A 25,717-nucleotide genomic window follows, 5' to 3' on the forward strand; every position below is an offset into this window, starting at 1 on the left:
GAGTGCTCCAGGGTCCGGATCGCACGTCTGGCGTCGTTCAGCGTACGTAGGTGGGTCACAGCCCAGAGCCGTGGGGCCCTGTGACCGAAGCGGGGAAGGGCCTGAGAGTGGGGCAGGAGTCAGGATGAAAGCAGCAGCGGTGCCCCATGGTGGCTGACCACCTGGCCTGTGGAAGCAGGATTCGTGTGGCTGACCCGAAACTGCTGAAGCGGGCCGGCCCGGGGTCACTGAGGGAGCCGGGGTTCGCGAGTGCCTCCCCGGACCTGCGCGCCGCTGCCCGCGTGCCTCGCGCCACTGCCCTTGGATAGCAGTTGCTCACTCGGATGCAGCGGGTCGGTAGCGGTCTCCCCAGCAGGAGCCGGGTGGCATCCCCCTGTCCCAGCGCAGCCCTCGCTGAACAGAACCAGGTGGCCACGCTACCGGTACGGCTGCTCAGGGACGATTCGGCAGCTTCGCAGAACAACTTCCCCGTGGAGGATGGCTTCCAGATGAAGGTGGATACCTACGGCTTCACTCCCGACGAGCTGCTGGTGCAAGTGGACGGCCAATGTCTGATGGTGACGGGCAAGCGGCAACTGGAGGGCTGCAGCCGGGACGGGGCCGGCTACCGCGTAGCGCAAAGGGTGTACCGGCAGATGCAACTACCACCGGACCTGGATCCAGCCGCCATGACCTGCAGCCTGACTCCCTCGGGCCAGCTGTGCGTCCGAGGCCAGTGCCGGGCGCTGCCTCCCCCTGAGGCCCAAACAGGACCATCCCTGAGACTCCGGGGCCGTGGCTCTAATAAGGGTCAACCTAGCCTGACCCGATAAACAACCCTGGTGTGCAGCAGCAGTCTTAGCGTTCCGTGGTCTTTTCTTGGGGTCGGGGTCAGAGGTCGAGGCATAACGGAGGTAAAGAGGGCTCGGGGAGGCAGGAAAGGCACTTTAAGGTGGTAGTCCACCAAGAACCGGGCCTCTGTGGTCCTGGGAGAAGCTGGGGGCCCGCTCAGTGTGGCCCACTCAGCTTAGCTCACTGCCTGGAGCAGTAGCTCCAGCAGGGAGCAGTAGAGGTCCAGGAGGCTCCACAACCAGCAGAGGGCCCTGACAGACCAGGGACCAGATGGCTTGGACCTGGTGTGGCCTTGGCCTTCTAAACAACACAAGGTTTCAGAGGTCACCTGGGCGGAGGGTGAGAGGACCGAGTCCTTCACAAGCCTGGTCCAGACTAACCGGAAAACCCCAAAGAGGTTGTTTCTGGTGTTCCAGAGACCAACTATTTTCAAATACAAACTGTACATCACCCCAGTAGAATCTGGAGGGAGTGGGGGAGAGGCAAATGCGGGCCCCTCCCTCAACTTCAAACTTGGTGAGATTCAGCCCCAGGTCACTCTCACCCCACCCTACCCCTTAGAGCTGGTAGAGCAAGGGCCTATTTCTCTTGGTTACCATCACCACCAGCATCCCTTCACTTTTGCGGGGTGGGGGGTGGGGGAGTGAAGTTAGTTCAAGTAAGCTAGAGCAGATGCGGTCTGATAAACTGCCAGAGAGAGACAAGGAAGACAAGTGGGAGGTCGATCGATCGGCTGACTATATTGACAAGATACTGATTGGTTACATGTTGAAGAAAACATACAATACAAAATACAGAAAAAGTTGGTTCCATCCCCTCCCACCCACCCCCCCCTTACCCACCCACCCCCAAATACTCATCATCGTGATTTGGTCAGAACAGGGCTCAGAGCCAGAGGTCAGGGTGACGGAGGGGGAGGGGGGCTATGGGGAATGGGTTGGTGGCTGTCACAATAATGCTGTGGTAATGCTGTGGTTTCTCTCCCAGCTGTGCGTCAGGGGGTGAGGGGGGGGGGCTGCAGCCTGATGACAGCCAGCTGAGGGAAGAGCTGCCTCTCCCTTCCCTCGCCCCTTAGGGCCACCACCCAGAACCAAACCCACTCCAAACACAGTAAGGATATGGATGCTCTTGCTGAGTCTGCTAATCAGCAAGAGGGAAAGAAGGGTAACTGCTCCAACCCCCGCCTCCCCACATACAAGGGTGGGGGGGGAACAGGGGCACGTGGCTACTACCAGCAGAGGAAGAGTGGGAGAGCAGTAGAAAGGGCTGGAAGTGGGAAGAGCAGAAGATCATATATATTAAAAAAGTGACTTAAGACTTAAAATTGAATTAGTATTTGTACAGAAAGGTGCAGGTGGAATAACTCACTCCGGCCTATGATCAAAATTCTATGGAGAAATCATGGCGGACCCCTCCCCCTGCCCCCCCAGTGGTAGCCCGAGTCGTTAAGTGCGATTGGTTAGAGTGGATTCCAGTCGGGTCGGTCAGGCGGAGGAGGTGGGGGCAGCGGGCAGGCAAGGGGGGCTCAGTTGCTGCAGCACTGGCTCCGGCTGGCTGGGTTGTTCTCCTGGAGGTCCACGCCTCGGTTCCGGCCTGGAGCACCAGCTGCATTCTGGGGCTCGTTCTTGGGAAGCTTCTTAGCTGTTTGGAAGAGGAGGGGAAATATGCATTTGTGGGGCTACCCCAATACTCTTCCAAGTATGCTTGAGTGGAAGCTGGCCTTTGTACCACCCAATCTGGGATAACCCATGGGGGAGCTTCGCTTCTTTGCGCCAGGTGCATGCATTCTGAGTGTTTCAAGAAACTGAGGCAAAGAGGGTGCATGGGTGGCTCAGTCGGTAAAGTGTCCAACTTCGGCTCAGGTCATGATCTCACCATTTATGAGTTCGAGCCCCACATCGGGCTCTGTGCTGACAGCTCGGAGCCTGGAGCCTGCTTTGGATTCTGTGTCTCCCTCTCTCTCTGTCTGTCTCTCTGTCTCTCTGTCTGTCTCTCTCTCTCTCAAAAATAAACAAACATTAAAAAAAACAAACCTGAGGCCAAGAGAGATTAAATAACTTGCCCCAGGACCACAGAGTTAAATGATAAAACAAGGATTCAAACCCGGGCAGGATGACTCACTACAGAGCCAGATCAGCCTAAAGATCCTAAGAAGTGGGTAGGGGGATGGTGATGTAGGGTTTTCGGTGGGTGGTAATCTAAAGGGTCAGAAAGTGAAATGTTGAGACTTTGGCCCAGGCTGTAGAAACTTCTGGGGTGAACTCTCTATATCTGGCAGTCAGATAAAGTGACCCCACAGACTTACCATATACTACAAAACAGCAGCCAAGTGATAGGATAGGACCCTGGTCAGGGGAGGGGAGGGAAGGAGAGCAACTCACCTATTGCCATGAAAATTTCATTCACGTTCATCGCAGTCTTTGCTGATGTCTCCATGAACAGCAGACTGTTGTCTTCCGCATAGGCTTGTGCTTCCTGGTTTAGATGGAGGTGAGAAAGTGGGTAGGAGGGAAATGATGACAGTTGGCAGGGGCCAGGGCCCAGGATAAAAATCTTCCCTCCTCACAGTCGCCTTACACACAATAGAGACAATGCAGGGATTTTTCAGTCCCGAGGCTCTCCTGCTCTGGGTCCCCCACAAATCTGCACCACACCCAAGGCCCCCACTTCACATACAGCACCTTTCAGTTCACAAACATTGGCAGATGTTTTACTCAGGTTTTCCTAAGTCCATTCTGCCTTTTGCCCTTCAAAATCACTAAGCTAAAAAAATACTTCTAGAAAGTTATCCTACAAATGCACATGCACATTTGGAAAAAATACAAAAGCATGTGGATGTTGACCGCAGTGCTGCTTCCAGTCGTTTGCTATTACAAACAACCTACAAGTCCATTGGTTAAGGGCCTGGTAAAAAATACACAGTATTATGGGGCACACCCCCATCGATGTAAAGAAAGGGATTCATTCGCATGGGTATATTTCTAGAAAAATAAGAAACTGTGATGAACTTGGGGGAAGGGAGACTGAGTGTCTGGGTTGGAGATTTAAATTTCATTCCATGTATCTTCCTGTACCGCGTAAATTTTACTCGTGCGTGTTTTATGTGGATAAAAGTAATCCTTTTTCAGTAAGTTTCATTGAAAAGTCAGTTTACACAAAAAATAAGCGGAAGCTTCAGCTATCCTTATGCATACACACGCCACCAGCCGATGACAAAGAACGAGGAGGAGCAGAGAAGTCCTTTAGGCCCACATTCAAGTCATGAGAGGACGGCAGATGAAAGCGCCCCGGCCTCCCCACTTGGCCCTCCGCACAGCCCCTGAGCAGCCGAGGCTGAGCCAAGCGTGGAGCCGGCTTACTCCTCCCCCCCAAGTCCTGTCCTCCCCCCACCTGGAACTCCACGGCTCTCTTGCTGGCCAGGTCCGCCTTGTTCCCTGCAAGTGCGATGACGATGTTGGGGCTAGCCTGCCTCTGTAGCTCCTTCACCCAGTTCTTGGCCCGTGCAAATGTATCCTGGGGAGACAAGGCCAGAATGTCAGAGAGACAGAGGCGGCATTCTGCCCAGGGCCACTCACTTAGGGAAGCTCGAGCTGGCAGAGCCCAAGTGTCTAAGATGCTACCGCCCTGGAGATTCTGGTGAGACACCCCCAAACGACAGAGGAAATCTGCCCACATCCCATCCAGGAACAAAGTGTTGAGAAGTAAGGGGAAATCTTTACTGTGTTGGTGATGTCATAGACCACGATGGCAGCTTGGGCCCCCCGATAGTACATGGGGGCCAGGCTGTGATACCGCTCCTGTCCAGCTGTGTCCCAGATCTCAAATTTGACTGTTGTGTCGTCCAAACAGACCGTCTGTGTGAGGAAGGCCGCTGTAAGAGGGAAGGTGGTGTTATAAGGCAAGAAGGAGCTCAAGAAGCCACCCCCACATATCTCCCCAGTACTGCATGTGGACTCTTTGCTGAGATGGGCCCAGAAAAGCCCCCAGCCCAGCGGCTGAAGCAGGGTAGGTGGTGTTTGTATTTTTCTGCCATGTGTCAAGGGGACTGGGGGCTGCACAGGCCTTACAGACCCACACTAGGCAAGGGCAGAAGGGATGTCTGTCCGCACCTGAACCGTTTTAGGAGCACCTCCGAGGAGGACTGGCAAGGGGCAGGAGAGGGAAAAGCCCAGGGGAAAATGGACTCCCAAGCACAGAAGGGTGGGCCCACCACTCCCCCCGTCCCCCTCCCCACCTCCCCTCACAGGGGACAGTCAGGCTGGAAGCCTCCCTAGTCCCTCAGTTTGCTCCGGCCCAGGGGTGTTGCTGGCCTTCGGTTTCCTGAGGACACTCACACACTTAGCTACACTGGGGCCGCCTGAAAGTACACGCTGTTCCACTGCCAGGCGGAGGCTGGGTGGCTGGCTTCCCGGCTGCCCCTGCCACCTCCAGGCATGCTGGCTAGCCTCCACCCCCAGCTTTGACCTTGACCCATTCCTGATTGGCCACCCTGTGGCTCGACCTTCAGGGAACACAGTGACCCTATCTTTGGTCTGAGGAGACAAGGGAGCATGTGGCGCTTGGGCACATGCTTCAGGAGGAGTCCCAGAGCCGGGACAGGCAGGTGGGAGTCCCCTCCCCGCTGGGAACCAGGGGAGGATCCCAGAGAGCTCAGAGTGGAAGCCAGCTCCCTGCTCTGCCCTCCCCCCATGCCCCTGAGGGCCCAGGGTGGGGGAAACTGCCTCACTTCCCCGTCTCCAGCTCCTGACTCGGGTGCTGAGGAGGCAGCAGAGGACTGCTGACTCGGCCCGTTTAGCTTCCAGCTGCCTGGAAACCTCCTACCAAGAGGGCAGAGAAAGGGTGACTCAAGCCCAACGTCCGCCCTGGCCCCTAAGGTTTGTACAGGACACTGAGGCAGGGAACTGAGCCCACGCCCTCACGGGCTACACGCTGACCACCAGGAAATCAATGATAGGCTCTGAGCTCGAGGGTAAAGGTCAACTTCAGAAACGCTGGCCCGCTCACCAGGCCATTTCCCCATTCTGCAAAGTAGGAGAGGCCAGGACAGACGCACTGCCTGGTACGGTCAGAAGGACCCTCAGACCGAAGGTCTCCCTTCCAGAGGCCGGGTCAGTGGAAGGCCCTTAGCCAAGGCCGCGCAATAGTACAGTGGCATAATCGGGAGGAGAAGCCAGTTTTGGACTCCCAGCTAAGTCTTACTGGGTGGCGGTGGGGACTCCGGCATGGAGACCAGCTGTTGGATTTGATTCCAGGGCCCAGGTGAGGAAGAGGTGCTGCCGTCGCAGGCACGTTTAGTCCCTCTGGGCAGGCGGCTCCCTTCTCAACGCCAAGGCGTTTCTTTGGCATTCCTGAGGCCGCCCCACTCCCTTGTGCCCACTCACCTCCAATGGTGCTCTCCTGGTACTCATGGAACTGTCCCTTGACAAAGCGGAGCACGAGGCTGGATTTGCCCACTGCAGACTCCCCGAGCAGGACCAGCTTAAACTGACAGATCTTGTTCCCAGCGGCTGGTCCGTTGGGTCGCGCTGCACCTCCCCGACCCGCCATGGCCCGTCCTGCTGTAGTGGTACCAGTGAGCGTGGGGCGGGGGCCGGTGCTGCGCGATGAGGCACTTAGTGAGGACGGGGGACCTCCAACTGCAAGAGAGATCAGCAGTACTCGTCAGGCCAGAGACTGTCGCACAGCAAGGCCTTCTCAAATCACTCTTAAATCACAGGTCTCTCCCGCTGCCCTCCCTGAGGACCTGAATCCTCCCATCCTGCCAACCCCCCGGCCCCCACCTCCCAGAAGTTAGGAGAAGAGTCCGAACTAGGAGGTACTACACATCTATTTGCCCTACAATCATCTGAGCAGTGAAAAGTGGTCTCCCAACTCTAGGTTCATGGTTCTGAGCAAACATATTACTTCCCAATCCCAAGTATCACGTACACGCAGAACAATGGGCATATGGCAGCCTGGTGACAGTTAAGTCAACAGGCTCCTTGGAGTACCAAAAAAATCATGCGGGAAGACGCCAGGATCCAGATGAACAAACAACGAACCTGTGGTCCTGTAGCTAAGATCACAGCGCACCTCGGTGCAAAGCCAGAGTGGATGGTGAGGCTGACCAGGGCACAGGGAGTCCAGATAGAAAGCTCATCAGACAAGGTGCTTGGCCAACCTTGTGGGCACTCGGGGACCAGGGACTGGCCAGTGCAAGTTGTATTCAAAATAGCCACTTTGTCCTGCTGTCTCTAGAAGGACTAACTTTCTCAGTCGGAGGCTGGACTGTGCACTAGAATCAAAGTCCCATTTCACTCCTTCATCCCAAACCTCTTCCCCCTGGTTCTCTCATTTTTGGTGGACCAGAAGTCTCACACACATTAAAACACAAAACACACACAAAACCAAACACACACCCAAGCCAGAGAGCTCTGCTGGCAGTCAGAACGGCTGCCAAATTTCCCTTTTCAACAGAGACCTCAGTTCCATTCTCTACTGGCAGAGGCAGAAGGTGACGCAGAGAAGGAACAGGGAAGTATGGGAGGGCAGACACAAATGAGGGACACCGAGACCTGCACCCCAAGCAGCCGGTGTTCCGCACTGACATCTTAGTCACTCTGTTAGTGATAGCTTTGGAGGCGCAAAGAAGGATGAAGAGCCTATTTCCAGAAGCCTCTAGAAGACTTATACTAAAAAATACCAGAACGTTTACAGAATGTTTTACAGACGAGTACTGTGACGAGGTATTTCATCCTAAACATCTGTATAGCATCTGAACCTAAGCTGGAAAGAAAAAGCTTTGATTCAACTACCCTTAGCAGAATGGAGTCAATGCAGGAGGGGTCTTCAGAACAAGAGCCCAAGCAAGTACAGCCCAGAGCTGCCCCCTCGGCAAGGGGAGTGCATCCCCCTACAGTCAGAGGACGGGGGCGTGAATGAAGAGAAGGGTATCCGTGGGCAGCGACGGGCTATGCTCATGCAAGAAGTTGACGGCAAAGGGCTTGCTTTGTTCAGTCTGAAATCCCTTTTTGCATCCCCGTCCTCCTAGCAACTCATTTAAAAAGTGAGCTTCAGGAAGCATGATTCACTAGCCAGGAAAAACAGTTTCCTTTCTGGATAGCACCAAGGGAAAAGAGGTTTGAACCGGGAGCCACCTCTTCCCCAAGAATACAGGAAGGCAGGCAGTACGGGGGGGTGGGGGGGGGGGGAGCTGGGGAATCCCTATTAGTAACAAGAAATGCTAGTGCTATGATATTTTACAGTTTTACAGCTTTCTCTTTTAAAAAAAATTTTTTTTAATGTTTACTTATATTTGAGAGAGAGACCAAAACAGAGCATGAGCAAGAAAGGGGCAGAGAGGGAGACACAGAATCACAAGTAGGCTCCAGGCTCTAAGCGGTCAGCACAGAGCCTGACGCGGGACTCGAACCCACAAAGTACGAAAACATGACCTGAGCCAAAGTCAGCTCTTAACCAACTGAGCCACCCAGGCGCCCCTACAACTTTCTCTTTTCACCCCAGTCACTGATGTTTGCGAGACTCTCCGGCCCTTGAGGCAGGGTCTGTGCTTCTGGCTTCTTTGAGAGCCTTCCTCATAAGGCCTACCAAAGAAATCCTTTTCAGAGCCGGCTAGCATTCACCGAGCAATTGCATAACCATCATCTCCCTTTAGCTTTAAAACAATCTCCCATTTTTTTTCACATAAATAGCCTGCCTCTCAGGTGTTCAATGCCCTGTTCAAGGCCACCCAGCATATAGGTGAAGACCTGGATGCGGGTTGCCTGTGTGCTCCTTTACCTCCTGCGCTCCTGGCTCATCTCCCTGCGGTGGGAAGAATGCTGGAGACAACACCCACCCTGTTTCCGGTCGCTGGGTGAGCGAGACCCTGAGACCTTCTTGTGCGGCAGCAGCCCAGCTGGCCTGCAAGGTGTGGCTCCGGCCCACAGTCACAGTGATCTTGCAGGCCCTGACTCCTTCCAACTGTGGGAGGAGCCGCCCAGGGCCAGGCAGGCGACAGCAGCAGAGGGAAACCACAATGGAATTACAAGTTGGTTATTACCACAAATCCACGTGACACATCGTCCCGGCTGGGCGGCAGAGTGTGGCTGGGGCACTACAGAAGGAGGTATGAAGGAGTGGGGAGAGGGGAACGGAAGATCAAGTCCCCGATTCCAACAAAACCAAAGCAGCTGGGGCTGAGTGCTCCTGGGGTGGGAAGTAATCAGCACCCATAAGTCAAAAAATACAGATAACATCTAAGTCTTGTCCCCATCGAATCAGTGGGTTTCCAAACCTGCCCAGACAGAACTTGTATTTTTAACAAGCCAGGAGAGACAAGTAACTCTTATCCAGTGGTTCCTGACCTTGTCTGTACTTCAAAATCACCTGTGCAGCCGGCCCCTGGAGGTTCCTACAAAGGTTTGGAGGAGGGCCTGGGATCTGTATTTTTTTTTTTTTAATGTTTATTTTTGAGAGAACCCGAGTGGGGGAGGGGTGGAGAGGGAGGGAGACAGAGGATTCGAAGCAGGCTCCTTGCTGACCGCAGAGAGTCCCATGTGGGGCCTGAACTCACAAACCATGAGATCATGACCCGAGCCAAAGCCGGATGCTTAACCAACTGAGCCACCCAGGAGCCCGAAGTATCTGTATTTTTTAAAAGCGCTGTAGGTGCTCTCCCCGGCACAAACTGGCAGGTGACATATTCTGCCTGGATATTGATCCTGCTTTCCAGAGGCACATGAGCAGGCACACAAGGCACTTTTTATGGCCTCCGTTGCCTCGTGGTATTATTCCTGGCCCCTCTGGCTGATCACATGAACAAAGGTGTTGACCTTCCAAGACAATAAAGACACAGAGGAAGCTGATTTTGCCACAAAGGGCACGCGAAGACATGGGCGTGTTTAGGACAGGCAAAGGCCACGCCCAGAACCCCAGGAAGCTTTATACCCTCCCCTCCCAAGATTGGGAAGCTGAGGATGCACCCAGGCAGGTGGAAAAGGTGAATTCACACACTGAGCTGGCCTGCCAGCTGGGGGAGGGAATCTCACTGTGGGAATCTTCTGAACCAGAGGCAAGAATTACCCACGGGTACAGGCAGGTAATGGAATTATAACCAAAAATGCCATAGCAAAAATCTTCTTTCAGGTAAAAATCAAATTCTCTTTAAGAGCTAAAGTTGTAGTCAGAGTTTCTTATAAGATACGGAATGGGCCAAAAGATTTTTTTTTTTTTAAACCAGTTTCTCCAACACCAGGAAAAACACACCAGTAGGATGGATTTCCTCCTGGATATTTTCACGAAGCTGCTAAAATGGGCAGAGCTTCAGACCCATGGCAAAAGACTCACCTTGACATGACTGCTCCCCTTACGCTCCAAGTCAGAACCTTGGTTTGTTCAGAGGCTATGGAGTATAAGCACCATCTCCAATCTTATTATCTTCATAGGAAATGGAAGAGATCACAAGGACTGGGGGGCACCCGACACTTTCCCCCACAATGTACATGAAAGGGCAGAGGGACCCAAGCTCCTAAATATATGCCCAGCCAGTTCTGGAGCCAAGGGCGGGAGAGAGAGAGATAAACAGCAAAATACTACACTTACTCTGGCTTTTCTCTGCTCTGGACACTAGAAGGTCAGTGGGTACCAAACTTTTTTTTTATCAGAATCACCAGGGCATTTAGAAATAACCCTGACCAACTGAATTAAAATTTCTAAAAGTAGAGTCCAGAAAATGTTTTTAAAGTAAGTTCCCCCAGTGATTCTAGGCAGCCGATTTAAGCACAAGAGCTACAGCTGAGGGCACCTGGGTGGCTCAGTCGGTTGATTGTTGGACTTCGGCTCAGGTCATGATCTTGCAGTTCATGAGTTCGAGCCCCACATCAGACTCTGTGCTCTTTAGCATGGGGCCTGTGCTTTAGGTCTTCTGTCTCCCTCTCTCTCTCCCCCCCTTTCTCTCTGCACGCCCTCTCAAAAATAAATAGACATTAAAGAGCTATAGCTGATACAGGAAGGAGGGAGGAATGCCAGAGACAGAAAGGCACCCTTCCAGATCAGTGCCATGGACAACACAGGTGGATCAGACCGTGGGTGGGGACTGATTCCTGGCTTCATGCAACTACTGAAGCCTCTAAGATGCCAGATGCTGCTGCCCTTCACCCTAGCCTCCACTAGATATGTCTCTTCTCTAACCGTGAAGTCACCCACTTCATGCTTTTTGTCCTTCCTGGTAAAAGAGTGAGCAATTCCAGCTGATGGGCGTCTCTCACACTTCCTGTTTGCTTCAGAGACTTCCTCTAGCTGACAGTCCTGGCACAGCCTGGACAGTGAGCTGATTAGGGAAACCAATCAGACTCCGTTGACCAGAGGCTGAGAAGGGCTCACTCAAGGTTAGCCCCTGGTGGGGGAAGGACGGAGAACCAAGTGACCCTGCCCAGGGCCCACTAAAAGGTGGTCCTGGCCAGTGACTCTTCAGCTATACTCTAGATGAAAGCATTCCTGAATATCTAACACCATAAGAGCTGGGCAAGAAACGATGACAGCAGAAGCAATGTGTTAGCCTGCAGAGAATGAAAAGTGGGGCACAGGAGAAGAGGTAGTTAGGTTCAAAGGTGAAGCTAGAAGACACTAAAAAGCTCGAGTCAGCCAGGGAGATGATTTACCCACAGGCTCCAGAACACAGGCCTTCCTCAAAGGGGAAAATCGCCACTACCAGCACACAGGACCAGAGGGCAGACTCACAGAAGGACTACCGGGCCTCTGACTGGCTGCAGACTCAGAAGGAAGAAAAATCTGAAGCAACACAAGCCATGAGCCACGTGAGGTACCCACTCACCATTCCCCAGCACAGCTCACAGATTAGGACTTGGGAGACTGGTTTAGTTAGAGCCTGGCTCCACCGTTTACTAGCCGAGTGACCTTGGCCAAATCAGACAGGCAACTACTGTCAGCTTCAGTCTCTTATCTATAAAACGGTATTGTTTAATACCAATCGCATGGGGTTGTTGTCAAGGTTAAATGAAACAATGCATAGTTCGCGTAACACAGTATTAGGCCGAGGGCGAGGCTCTAGCAAATGACAGGTTTCTTACAGTACTAAGGGCCTAACTAACTAGTTTTGACTCACTGGTTGCCAAAGCTCAAGGTCCTTGAAGACCTCATCCTCCTCTTTCCAATTACAGAAGAAATGAAGTTGAGGTGAGGTGGCCTGCCTGCAGTCACAGTCAGGTGGTGGCAGAACCCAAGCCCAGGACTTGTAATTCTAGCAGGGCTTCCTCGTCACAGATAGAAAACCCGAGAATATTAACAGTGTCATCACAGCCACTACAAATAACAGGGGTTCTATGTACAAATAACAGCCTTCTATGTAGGCTTTAATGGAATATGGCTTTTAACAATGGAAAAATGAGTTTGTATCAAACTGTAAAAAAAAAAAAAAATACTGCTAGACAGGAATATTTTATATCTTGATTTGGGAGGTAGACACACAGATGTACACAAATGTAAAAATCTATCAAGCTGTCCAAGTGAGATGTATAAATCTTACTACGTGTAAGTTACACGTCAATACAGAATGTTTCCGGAATCCAATTTTGCATACAACAGTGAGAAAGTAAAGCTTACAAATGCTATGAAACCATTCTAGCTTCCCTGTATAGAAGGTATTTTCTGTCTCCTCTTTAGTATAACAAAATTCAGAATAATAAAGACAATCAAAAAGACGGATGCCTGAATTAGAAGAGGACTAAAAGAGGGGAGCCTGGCTGCCTCAGTCAGAGGAGCACGCGACTCTTGATCTCGGGGTTGGGAGTTTGAGCCCCATGCTGGGTGTGGAGATTGCTTAAATAAATTAAAACAAAAAACAAAAAACAAAAAACAAAAAAAAAATAGAGGGGGTGTCTGGGTGGCTCAGACAGTTAAGCATCCGATTCTTGGTTTTGTCTCGGGTCATGATCTCACAATTCATGAGTTCAAGCCCCGCATCTGGCTCTGCGCTGACTGTGCAGAGCCTGCTTGGGATTTTCTCTCTCTCCCTCTCTCTCTGCCCCTCCCCAACGAACGCATGTGCTCATGCTCTCTCTCTCAAAATAAATAAACATAAAAAAAAAAAGAGGGCAGAGAAAGAACAAATGTCTCTCAAAATAAATAAATGTAAAAAAAAAATAGAGGGCAGAGAAAGAACAAAAGTACCCAGCTAACAAGGCGCAAGCTAATAGGATTCAATACAAACAGGACCGCTACACACATACTAAGAATATATTTGCACTTAACTGTGGGCTGAAGAATTTTAAAGTTGCTTAAAGCTTCATAATAAAAAGGGAAGGTGACATTTATGTCTTTTCAGTGAGCAGAAAGGTTACCACAGTGACGCTGTGCACTCTCCAATCAGTCCAGAGGGAGTCTGCAGAGTCTGCAGGGTTTAGGGGGTGCAGGTTGGGGGATGGAATCAAAGAGAGGGGCATCTTCCCATGTGACCAGTACTATGGGACTGCAACACAGAGGACCTGTGTCCCACCTGGAGGATAACAGAGGAATCTTGGCCCTGGAAGCCAGAGGCTTAGAAGGCCAGGTTGAGATTTGGGGAGAACGCTGATGGGGTGTGTCAGGCCAGGGCTGGGGCCCCTCATCCCACCACAAAGTAGGGGATTCAGGATCAGGAGAGCTGGCAGCAGGGGAGGAAGGTGTGCCGCGTTTACACAGTCACAGTAAGAGGACTGCCTTTCCAGGGGGAAGGGAAGGAAAGCATCCCAGAGAGCTGCCCAGGGTGAGCTGCGCCCCCTACCACTGCAAGATGCCCTTGAATCTGCCCGAGCCCTTAATCCATCTCCCTTAACTGGGATCAGTTTCAGCTCACTCCCCTTTCAACGAGAACTCTGCTGGGGCTGGCTGCCTGGACTTCCCCACCACAACGGGGCCCTGACACTGTCCACAGGGGCTCCTGCTGGAGCCACTAACAGCACTAACACCTGCAAAAGGGGCCAGGGTGCAGGAGCTCCAGGAGTCTGAAACCCTAGAGGCACATGACCAAGCGGTCCTTTCCACTCTCCGGGCAGAACCGGGCTCCACAGCCCTTTCTCCTGGGCAGGAAGATGCCAAGGTGAGTGAGGCGGAAGCCACCCTTGAGGGACAGATCCCCAGCTTCCCGGAGCCCTGCCCCATTAAGAACATCAAGAAAGCCTTCCCTGAGCTTCGCGCTGCTTTCTCGGCTCTCGACAACAGACGATCCTGAGGCTGACAGAAGCAGACTCAGCGCTAACTTTCAGGCAGAGGATGGAAACCTCCAGCCCCTGTGCCTATAGGGAGGATGACTGATGGGGGCTGGGCCGGGGGGGAACATCACATATTTGCTGACACAGCTTGGTCACTGTGGGCTGCCTGTACTGTCCACAGAAGGGCCCCAGGAGTCATGGGTAGCTCTGAGAACCTCATTCACTGGTCGTGCTGGCCAACAGAGCCAGACGTTGGGGCGGCAGGTAGTGAGGAAGGCCAGACAGACAGGGGACCACCTGCGGCTGCACCAGGCAAAACTCGTCCTGTCTCCTGACTCTAAGAGGCACTAGGGGCCCTAGGTGCTGACACTGACACTCCTAAGAGACTATTCTCCCTAAGGGGACCCAATCTCCTGACTCAGCACACCCCAGTCGGCAGGGTTGCGGTGGACCCTCTGGCCCCAACGGGGCAGCTAAGAAGTCTCAAGCAAAAGCTGGATTGAAGTTTGGTACCTTCTGCGACACAAATCCACACGCAGCTAGCTACAAGATGTGGTGGGAACAGGACTGAAGCAGAGCAGTGGCTCACAGGCCACCACCCAGCTCTTCACTTGCTAGTGCCAGAGAGAGGATGCGAAGAGAGCCGGCCAAGGCACAGGTTCTTCCCTGCTGTGATCCCAGGACAGAGTGCGAGTTACGTGAAAGCCAGTGAGTTCAGACATGGGAGCCCTGCTGACCCACAAGCCTCACATCTACCCTGTATTTGTTCTGCTGATGCAGTTACTTTATTAATTAATTAATTTATTTATTTATTTACTTACTTATTAATTCTTTAAAAAAATTTTTTTAGTGTTTATTTTTGAGATTGAGCAGGGAAGGGGCAGAAACAGAGGGAGACACAGACCCGAAGTAGGCTCCAGGCTCCAAGCTGTCCGCACAGAGCCTGACACAGGGCTCAAACTCACGAACCATGAGATCATGACCTGAACCAAAGTTGTTGGATGCTTAACTGACTGAGCCACCCAGGCGCCCTCATGCAGTTACTATTTACTTAGGACAGTTCTAGCTGGGATCTCAGCAACACAGAGCCCGTCTTCCCCTCTGGCTCTGGAGGGTCTCTGCGGGGGCCAGGAGCACCAGCCGGGCCAGCTGCCACTTCTGCTCCTGCCACATGCCCAGAAAGATGCCAAGAACCTCTGCCGAATGTCAGGGTCATCAGCCACACCTGTTTGTTGGGCTACTCATACCAACAAGTGACCAGCAACTGACATCCCTCATAAACCCTTCCTGTCTTTACCAAAAAAATGAAAACAAAAGAAAGCCAAGTGAATTCACTGCCCTCAGCTCCTAAATAGAGAGCAGAGGGCAGAGACCATGTTTGAGAAGTGAATGGGGAAAAGAGAATCAGGTATCAGACACCAGCAAACCAAATTCCTCTTGCTCAGACACCACATACACTGTGGTTCAGAGGCCGCCCAACTAACAAGAAACAAGGTCAAAGTTCCCACTGTGAGATCTGAGGGACGAAGGCAACTCTCAAGAGCCTGGATACAAAGCACAGTATCTTAGGCGGGCTTTTTCTTTCTTTTTTTAAACGTTTATTATTTTTGAGAGAGAGAGAAAGAGAGCAGGAGAGGGGCAGAAAGAGGGGGGGTAGAGAGGATCCCAAGCAGGCTCTGTGCTGACGGGAGTGAGCCTGATGCGAGGCTCAAACTCAGGAACCCGGGATCATGACCTGAGCCAAGTCGGACACTCAACCCACTGAGCCACCCAGGCGCCCCTGACTTTTTCTTCCTTAATCTTTGCTGAACAAAATGCAGAAAGAGTGCCAGGTGAAGAAACCAGGCAATGAATGAGTCTAAACAAGTTTCAATGAATGAGTCCGGCAAGAGGTTGGAGAACTTGGGGGCTTGAGATGAGGAGTGAAGAGGGTAGAGAAATTAAGGGCACTGTTACAGATGAAAAGGAGCACACAACAACATTCTCCAAGGCTGCACTACGGGTTTCCTTTGTTTTAACAGCACATGATATCAAGCCAGACACACAGTAGGTGCTCGTAAACAGAGACTGCAATACACACACAGTAGGTGGTGAACGGAGCTGCAATACAGGCCTGGTTGGGTCCGGCAAGTGATGCGGCAGTTGAAGGCTTAAATCCACATCCACCTGCCAGGCTGCTCATACCCCATCACAAGCCACAGCCCAGCCCAGCCCAGCCCAGCCAAGGAACCTCTTCACTACCTCAGACAGGACCTCTTAGGTTCCTTCTGCATAGGGGCTAAGAGCACAAGTCTTGGAGTCAGACCAACTCCAGTTCAAGTCCCGGAGCCACCATGTACTGGGGTGACCTGGTGTTACCACTGGACCCATTTTCCGATACATAAGATAGAAAGACTAATGCCCATCTCCCAAGGCTGCTGGCAAAAGGATACACGTGAGACTTGGCAGAGGGCCTGGCTCCGAGCAAGCCCTTCATAAATGTTCCTGGGGCAGGGAAGCCCCTGACCCTGGAGGTCCCTACGAAGGAAGGAGATCCTCAATCAGTATGTTCACTCCCTGTTCACACGTTCCTTCTGCTTGCAGTCTCCTTGGACCCCATTCTTCAATGTCCCTCATTTGGAGAGAATGCTGAACACATCGACTACGGTCTGAATGTCTGTGCACCACCCCCCCTCCCCCACCGCCGCGTTCATACGTTGAAATCCTAACCCCAATGTGATGGTATCTGGAGGTGATTAAGCCATGCGGGCAGCACGCTCATGACTGGGATTAGTGCCCTTTTAAAGGAGACTCCAGAGAGCTCCCTTGCCCCTCCCGCCATGTGAGGACATGGAGAGAAGCTGGCCTGGAAGAGGGCCTTCACCACAGCCTGACCATGCTGGCTGCCCCTCTAATCTTGGACTTCCGGCCTCTAGAACTGTGAGAAATAAATGTCCTTGTTTATAAGCCGGGCAGTCTGTGGCATTTGGGTATGGCAGCCTGAACAGACTAAGACGGCGACTTTGAACAGTGTCCTAGAAAAAGGACCAATTCACCCTTGATGTCCTGTGTCCTGTCAATAACCCTCACCCTGTATTCTCTGGAGACTGGCTTCCAAAGCCACAAGAATGGAGCGGGGACCACCACTATCCGGAAAAATCAGCAGGGTTGAACCCTCAAACAGGTAAACAATAACCCCTTAAAAAAAAAAAAGAAAAGAAAGAAAAAGCCCCACAAGAGAAAGCATCTCAAAGCCCAAATGCCCTTCCTTCCATTTCAAAGCCTCTTTCAGGAAAGGGAAGAAGTAGTTCAGTTGTGGGGGGGGGGGGGGGGGGGGGGGGGAGGGGCAGGACTAGGACAGCTGACAAAGAAACCAGAGTTCCTTTTAAAGAACCAGGCTGGAAATGCTAGAGGTTTGGAAATTGGCGTCATTAATCACCACAGCCTCTGAGCAGCTCAGAGAGCAATGTGATGACTAGGAGAGCAGCCAGGGTGAGGAAGGCCACCCACGCCCTCCCCCATTCCCGGGATGCTCTGACAGAGCCACCTGAAGAGGACACACAGGCAGCTAGGAATAGAAGACTAGAGGCTTGTAAACCAACTCCTGTTAAGATCCCAGGTTAGTGTTGCCAGAAGGGCTCAAGTTACACATCTTCAGAGGGCTGACAGTACAACAGAAGGATTTAAGCTACTCAATGATTCAGGATCACAGCTCAAAGTGACAGCCTGCCCTGGGCCTGCCTAGAGCCACAAACCCTCCCAAAGGGGAGGTCTGTTCTTGAATGGCAGCAAAACAACACCGGCCCAGGCCACAGGGACTCCCTTCTAAGGCCGAAGGTTTGGCTGGAGCACTTGGCACCTGAAATAGAGGACGGTCATGTATCTTATCTTCCCAAATGGATAGTGAACTCCAGAGCAAACACCAAATCTGACCATTCGGGGATCAGTCCAGTTGTTGGATCAGTCAAAACATCAGGCAGGGGTACAAGAAGTATGAATGGGTGAGTCGAGAAGCAACAGCCTGCTCCTGGGGTCAACTGCCAGGAGTCTCCCACACACATTTCCCAGGGGCATCTTCACCTTGTTGAACTCTGGTGTCTTCAGTGACGAACCAGCAAGACAAGAAACTAATTGGACCCAGCCACACAGGTCCATATCAACATACTTAGAGGAAACAGTTGCTAAAAAAAAAGGCAGTGGTCTTGAAGAGATAGCCGATTCTAGGACTGGGGCAGGAAATATGCAAGGTGAGCCTGGAGCATCTGGTAGTGACGAAAAATAAAGAAGTGCTCAAAAGGGGCACCTGGGTGGCTCGGTGGTTAAGTGTCTGACTTCGGCTCCAGTCATGATCTCGAGGTTCATGAGTTCGAGCCCCGCATCTGGTTCTGTGCTGACAGCCCGGAGCCTGGAGCCTGCTTCGGATTCTGTGTCTCCCTCTCTCTCTGCCCCTCCCCCACTCCCGCTCTGTTTGTCTCTCTCAAAAATAAACATTAAAAAAAAAAAGGTGCTCAAAAAATGAACCCCCCCCCCCACCCCAATGATGGGGTGGGTCAAAGGGACCTGAGAGACCTCCCAGTGACCAGACCTGGAACAATCTGAGCAATAAAATAAAGTAGTACTGGATTACAAACCAAAATATAAATATCCATGAGTCCATACTGTTATAAATAAATGAATAAATTGGGGCGCCTGGGTGGCTCAGTTGGTTAAGCATCCAACTCTTAATCTCAGCTCAGGTCATGATCTCACGGTTTGTGGGATCGAGCCCTGCATCGGGCTCTGTGCTGTAAGTGCAGACACTACTTGGGATTCTCTCTCTCCATTACTCTCTCTCTGCCCCTCTCCTGCTCACTCTCTCTCTCTCTCTCTCTCAAAGTAAGTAAATTAATTAAATTTTAAAAAAAGAATAAAGAACTGAGGGACAACAAACAAATCTCTCCTATTCCAGAATTCCAAATAATTCACGTAGATACACTGCCCTCGAGGAGAGAAGCATAGTCCCCCACTCGAGTGTGTGCTATACATAATGACCTCCTTCCAAAGAGGACAGTACAGAAAGGGGAGGGGAGACAGCGACTTTCCAGTGGAGAGACCTGACGAACATCACCTCAGCCAGGTGACCAAGGCTGACATCAACAGAGATAAGTCACGTTAACTGCATGTACTCTTGATGTGTGATGAAAGCAGCACTTCACCTGTGTGGTCTTCCTTCCCCTGACTCATAACCCCAGTGTAATCATGAAGAAAACATTAGACGAATCCCAACCGAAAACACGCTAAAAAATACCTGAGCAGTATTCCTCAAGATGGTCAAGCTCATCAAAAACAAGGAAAGCCTAAGAAACTGGCTCAGCCAAGAGGAGCCTAAGAAGACACGCCAACTAAATGCAATGTGGCGTCTGGATGGGATCTTGGAACAGAGAAAGGACCTTAGATAAAAGCGAAAGGAATCTGAGTGAGGTGCGGACCTTTCACGAACAATTACGTATCAAAATTGGTTCACTCAGTGTGACAAATGTGCAATATTGATGTAAGAGGTTAATAGTAGCAGAAAGTGAGCCGATGAGAAAACTGAAAGCTGTGCTACCTATGAAGTTTTTCTAAAACTATTCTGAAATAAAGTTAATTAAAAAAAAAAAAAAAAGGGCAGTGGCTCATCTTGTGGCAAAATGAGATCCAAGGACACCAGTGACCATGAACTCATGTTCCTAAGACAAGTGAACTCTCCACGGAGCCACACTGAGGGGTGTGTGGGAAGAGGGGTGGCAGGAGCCGCATCAGTGGTCCCGAGGTGCCCCGCCCCACAGGCACAGGGCCTGAGAGTTTGAAGGCCATGGGAGTAGGTCACAGAGGGAAGGCTGCTCTCACCACTCCTGTCCACACAGCTGCTGGTGCCACTTTCTTAAGATCTCCCCCCCTTCACGAATGAGCCCATGCAGATGTGCAAAGCAGCAGCCCCGCGTCAGAGGTGAAGTCACCCCCAGTGATCTTGCTGAGTCCCAGCCTGCCATCGGTGCCACCTCGCCACAAGCAGCCACCGAAGCACAGCTACCGGGTACACGTGCTGCAGAAGGTGGCCGGCGGAACCGTGGATGGCCAAAGCCATGGCCGCCTTTCCCCATGAAACCCTTCACTGGGAAGATTGGAGACTGGGAGACGGCAACCCTCTGGAAATTCAGTCTGTGACCTGTCCCCACCCCCATGTCATCTGCACTGTAACATTCATCCCGTTCACCTGTTTGCTCTCCTGCGTGTGAGCAACTTCCTGGAGGACAGGCCAAAGATATGGGCCAGGCTTCGGGATCCACACTGTGTGAGCTCAGAAAGTGTGTGTTAAAAGACGTGGGCAGACATGTGCTTCAAGGGCACCTATGAATGTCTGCCCTCTTCTTTAACAACCCCAGCAGGGGCCTTCCATGATGGGGACCATGGGAGGCCTGGACACACAGAGAAAACAGGACATGACCCCTCCAGGGCTCAGGCACTAGACAAGGGGTACTAAGACCAAAGTGCAGGGAGGGGAAAAGCCCTCAGCCTACTTAGAGGAAGGGAAGGCTTCACAGAGGAAGTGATGTTCCAAGGGCCAACTGCGCGCTTTAAGAGGAAAAGTCAGGAAATGTGCCTCGGAGGCAGATGAGGCGGAGAAGAGCCTTGGAGGCAAAGGGAGGAGCACACAGCCCAGAAATGGGACAAGAGGGGAATCCAAGCACAGACTCGATTCTGACCCGACTGGGAGTTCCCCACCATAACGAGGGGATTAAACACAGTACCACCCTCCTGGGGTTGTCAGGAGGATTAAGGAGTCAGGACACATGAATGGCTAAGAAGAGCATAGCAAAGCTCAAAAAGTTGCGTTTTTACTTGTATTATTATTCCAATATACAGGAGACGGGTATTTAATCTGAGAACTACTCTCTTAAAATACCAGGCTATTAATGTGGAAGACTCCTTAAGATATATTCCAATTCTCTGCCATGACTCTTGGAAGCACTATTACCTGGACTTGGTGACATCCCAGTTTATAAATCCTATCCTACAGGGCACCTCAGGTCATGATCTCAGGTCATGATCTCAGCTCAGGTCATGATCTCAAGGTTATGAGTTGGATCCCTGCGTCAGGCTCTGTGTTGATGGCATGGAGCCTGCTTGTGATTCTCTCTCCCTCTCTGCCCCTCCCCCGCTCATGTTCTTTCTTTCTCTCTCTCTCTCTCTCTCTCAAAATAAATAGATAAACTTAAAAAAAAAAAAAAAAGTATTATAAATCCTACCTGAAGCAGTGCTTCTCAAACAGCCCCAACAAAAGCACCCCTGATTAAAGTCAGGGGAGAGGAAATGCAAAACTCCAGGAATCTGGGAATTGAACCCAAAGCAGCCTGCCACAAACAAAATATTGTCTCTAAGTTTCTTGTGTTAGCTTAAACTCATGTAAACTTTGCATTCCAATCTGTAATAGATCCATGACTGTTTTAATACAAAAATGCTTAAAACTAAGATGGAAGTGCCTAGAAGATGCAAAGACCCCTCTTAGTCGGTGGCTTGGACTACCCACAGCACAGGACCCCCACAGGGTCCAAGAACCCCAGATGAAGAAGCACAGTCATGGCCTTAGCATTCTCTTCTGCAAAATGGGAATACAACCCACACCGATTCTGACCGGTATCTGTGAGATGAGACAACGTGCGAAACCATGAAGCAGAGCACCAGGCGACACAGCAACACTTGGTACCAATGCTGAAGCAGAATCTTCGGGATGAATTATAATGTGCCTTCGAAACCCCACTGATCCATAAAATTGCTATTTGTGGGTATCTGGCTATCCTGTGCCAGGCACCGGACTAGCTCCTTTACCCTGTTTCTAATTCTGCAAAATACTTCGTATCCCCATTTTACTGGAAGAAACAGAGGCTCAACAAGATCAAGTCACAAGTCCAAGGCCAGGTGACTGGTAAGTGGGGGAGTCCAGACAACAACTCAGCTCTGGCTGACTCTATAAAGCTCCTGTGCTTTCCACCCTACCATACTACCTCTCTGTTTACTGGACAAGGCTCAGAAGAAGGATGTCTCTAAGAAAGACTTGCTTCGTGGGGCTGAATTTGAATTTTGACCTTGCTGTTTCCATGTAAATTCTAGTGAAAGGAGCTACTGGTGGACAGCCACATTCTTCCCACCCGCGAGCAGCAAGGGGAATCAGGGGGTGAAGCAGAAGCCGCGCTGCTGGCTCCCAACACCCATAACCCGGCCCAGAGAGACCCCTGAGCCCACTCACTTTTACTTTCATTTTCTAGCCATCACGACTTTCCCAGAAGTGAATGCTACAGATGTCAGCAAACTCCCGCCCCGAAGAGTACTGACTTGGGACTCATAACTACCATGGTCCCCAGAGGCAGAGGAGATGGGGGTCATGGAGGCTAGGAAGGTGGTGTGGGGGTGGGGAAAAAAACAGAAGCAGAGGAGGGCATCAATGACACGGACGCTAAAGGGTCTGCAGCGGGGCCCCTGCCTGCTCACCCTGCGTGCCCATTCCTTGAAGCAGCCCGAAGAAGGGCCCACTCTTAGGGAAAAAGAGGCACGTGGATTCCTAAATCCCAAGCCCCGGCTCTACCACCTTCTAACCAGATGACCTAAGGCTAGCTACTTTAAATTCCTTCAGCATCATCTCTAAAATGGAGATACAAAATCTCATGATCTCCCAGGATTCTTGTAAGGTAAGGAACAGGTATGAAAAGAACTTTGTTTCTTGGGAGGATCGTGTGTGAAAAAACCCTGCAACTTTAAAATGATTTCTAAAAAGCCATCGTTACCACCTCTCTATTGCATGAAGGCAGAAAAGGCCAACTAGTCAAAAGAGGCAAGCGAGGAGAGGTTTCTGTGGCACACAGAGCCCTTCCTCTTTTTGCCAAGCAATGTCAGATCTCTGCTTGGACGCTATAATCCCTGGATACCGGAAGCGGCTGCCTGACTACCGGGGGCACTGATGCCTTCCACATCTCTCTGAAAGGGAGAGCTTCTCCTTCAAAAACCTGTTTCAGAATTCTGGCCGGGAGAGCATGTCCAGACAAAGAGGGTCCCCTCAGAAGGCTGGCAGCCTCATCCTGTGACTCTCAAAGAGTTCCAGAAACCACAACCCTCGACAGGCGAGATAAGTTTGGTCAGAGACCGATGGCCAGTGAGCAGTCAGGCCTCTCCAGCCCTGCCCCTCAGAGGCACAGGCTGACCAGATTAGAGAAACTAGACTGGCCACAGAAGTCTCCAACAACCTTCCAAAGAAGACCACACTAGTGGTCCAACTGTTGACCCCAATAAGGTAGGCTTTTTTGTTGTCCAATAAAAAAACGAAACGAGTGCATCCCAGGTCTAGCTCAAAAGTTTGTAGGAGTGAGACACTGGTGACTGTCCAGAAGAAGTCAGAAAAGGTCTCAAGGCAAAAAAAAAAAAACGTTTAGCACCTGTAAGGGCAGTAAAGACGGTGCAGAACACTGAAGAGCTACAGAAATTCCCAAAGACTGCATGGCCTTTCCTCCCTTCCTCGGATGTGATAGCAAGGGTCGGTCATGGCCTCAAAGAGTCAGGCTACTCTCGTTAAGGTACAGTCTTGGCCTGTACTTTGGCCACATAACAAAGAACCTCCCAGGCTGGTCTGAGACAACAGCCATTTCACACACCTAAGTCCCAAGCACTAGACAAGGATCAGATGTCAGTACAGGCTGCCTCTTGGAAAGGCTGGGGGGAATCAGCCCTTTCTGGCATGTATGGGAATCCCTTGGGCTACAAAAATCAGCACATCAAGAAGCCAGAGGTGCCACTGTGCTCTCACCTTGCTCCTCTATAATCTACAATTTGTCCAAGCCCAGAAGGGACTGGAGAGGCCCTAGGACTAGAAGTGGCATAGACCTGTTGATCAAGGAGATGTGTGTGTGTTTGAGAGTGGGAAAGAGATGAGCCAGGACCCTTTGATTCCAGATTCCTAATTTTTGGTCTTTTCCCTCCACCCTAAAGACCAACAGACAGCAGTCCTAGGAGGAGCAGTCCCTCTGAAGCAGCTTGGAAACCACTCACGTGCTCTGGGAGGACAGGGCTGAGCCTGGAGCAAGGGGGAGGGGGAGAGGGGAGAGAGAAAGAAGATAATGAATGGGCAGATCCACCCTGATCTGTGATCTGTAGCTAGGATTAAGCAAACCTCAGCTAAATTTTTCAGAGGCAGGAAGAGAAATACACTCAGAAAACACAACTAGGGAACAATATAACTAGAGGACAGATATGGGGGTGGAGGGGGCAAGACAAGAAGGCAGTTCATCCCTAAAAAGTGGCCAAGACTTCAAATTCTACTGAGATCCTGGCTGGCTCCCTGGCTCGAGGAAAGAGGGGAAGGGAGGAGCTATGGGAGCCTGTGAGAGTGGAACGCTGTCACCCAGGACCCCTCCGCCCTCCCCACCCCCCCCCCCCCAGGAAATCGAGATAAAATTTCCCTAGGGCTGGAGGGGACAACTGTTTTTGTGGGACGGTGTGGGCCGGCGGGGAGGAAAACCGCGACAGACAGCACTCCTCGCCACCTCTATAGAGAAGGAAGACCGCCTCCTTCATACCTAGCAAAGATTCCTCCAGTTCTGGGAGCAGAGGGAGCAGAATTTGGGGTCTCTCCCTCCCACAACTGAACTGGACAGGCCAGAGGAGAGCCCTGGGGGTGTCCCAAGGCTCATAAAGGGCCGGTTAGAGTGGGTAAGAAGGGCCCCCCTTTGGCCCGACGCCTGGGGAGCCCCTTAGGAGGGGGCTACGGGTCGGGGGAGGGGTCACTATCCCCCTAAGCCGGGGTTGGGCGGGAGGAAGTGCTGCCCCGAAGAGGGTTCAACGCGAGCGAGACACTGGGTCGCGGGACAGGCACACTCACGGCGGCTCCGGGGCGGCGGCGTTACTTGGGGCCGGGGCTCGGACAGGCTCCGCTCCTCTCCCCCCGGCGGTGTCCCAGGCTCCGGCCTCCACTTCCGCCTTTCAGCCGCTCCGGATCCGGATCTCCACCTCAGACCCGCCCCTCAATACTCCCAGGTGACTGACAGGGCGGAGAGACCAATGGGAGGCACTCTTGACCGATTTACAGGCGACGCCTGTGGGGGGCACGGGCGAGGCGGGAGAGCGCGCGCGAGGGACGGCGGGACTTGTAGTTCAGAGAACTGGGAGGAGCCGGTGGCCGCCTGGGACTTAGGGTTAGGGTGGAGCCCGCTGCCGGCGAGGCGGAGCCCGGCCGGGAAAATTTTAAAGCCAGGGCTGCCAAACGCGTCACCCTGGGTTCCAGGAGCCCCGAGGGGAGGCGGGTGGCAGAGCGCTGGAAGAGGGCAGACGACTGTGTGAGCAGAATTGGGAAAGGAAAAATATGGTGTGAATGAATAATGCACATGAGGCCGCAGTCCTGAGCGCTGGCTAAACCGGAGAAGCCTCTGTCTGCACAGAGCTGCCAAGTCAGCTCTGGGAGCCCTACTGTTGGGGACATTCTGTAATGAGGAAGGTGACGGAAGTGCTATAGGAAGGGTTCTCTGGAGGTGAACCAGAGAGATCAAAAGGAGAGCTCCTGCCACTGCTCAGCCGTAAGCCAGGACCCTCCTCCTTTGGCTGAACATCAAGACACACCAGGATCACCTCTACCTCTGCCTACCCCGACCCCGACCCCGAACCAGCTCCTGTCTCTGATGCCAAATATGGAGCCGGACTACTTCTGCTTTGGCTCTCCC

General features: G+C 52.0%; 2 protein-coding genes across 2 annotated transcripts; one reads left to right on the plus strand and one right to left on the minus strand.

The window, feature by feature from the left end:
- Nucleotides 1–128: 128 nt before the first annotated feature.
- On the plus strand, nucleotides 129–834 carry HSPB9 (heat shock protein family B (small) member 9). Its single transcript, XM_042914572.1, has one exon. It carries the CDS (start codon nucleotides 324–326, stop codon nucleotides 810–812), a length of 489 nt encoding a protein of 162 aa, XP_042770506.1. The 5' UTR covers nucleotides 129–323; the 3' UTR covers nucleotides 813–834.
- An 842-nt stretch (nucleotides 835–1,676) lies between these two features.
- On the minus strand, nucleotides 1,677–25,002 carry RAB5C (RAB5C, member RAS oncogene family). Its single transcript, XM_042914573.1, has 6 exons — nucleotides 24,883–25,002; nucleotides 6,213–6,467; nucleotides 4,551–4,702; nucleotides 4,222–4,344; nucleotides 3,213–3,306; nucleotides 1,677–2,472 (listed from the first exon to the last, which is right to left on the minus strand). Exons 2-6 carry the CDS (start codon nucleotides 6,376–6,378, stop codon nucleotides 2,357–2,359), a joined length of 651 nt encoding a protein of 216 aa, XP_042770507.1. The 5' UTR covers nucleotides 6,379–6,467; nucleotides 24,883–25,002; the 3' UTR covers nucleotides 1,677–2,356.
- Between the last annotated feature and the right edge of the window lie 715 nt (nucleotides 25,003–25,717).

This window comes from Panthera leo, chromosome E1, assembly GCF_018350215.1.
Source record: "Panthera leo isolate Ple1 chromosome E1, P.leo_Ple1_pat1.1, whole genome shotgun sequence".
NCBI classification, from domain to species: domain Eukaryota; kingdom Metazoa; phylum Chordata; class Mammalia; order Carnivora; family Felidae; genus Panthera; species Panthera leo.

Excerpts from the sequence above, each read along its gene's own strand:
- RAB5C (XM_042914573.1), bottom strand. The coding sequence starts at position 6,378 with ATGGCGGGTCGGGGAGGTGCAGCGCGACCCAACGGACCAGCCGCTGGG. Across the intron at positions 3,307-4,221 it reads AGAGAGCCGTGGAGTTCCAG|GAAGCACAAGCCTATGCGGA; the intron begins GTGGGGGGAGGA and ends CATCTAAACCAG. Across the intron at positions 2,473-3,212 it reads TGAAATTTTCATGGCAATAG|CTAAGAAGCTTCCCAAGAAC; the intron begins GTGAGTTGCTCT and ends TCTTCCAAACAG.
- HSPB9 (XM_042914572.1), top strand. The coding sequence starts at position 324 with ATGCAGCGGGTCGGTAGCGGTCTCCCCAGCAGGAGCCGGGTGGCATCC.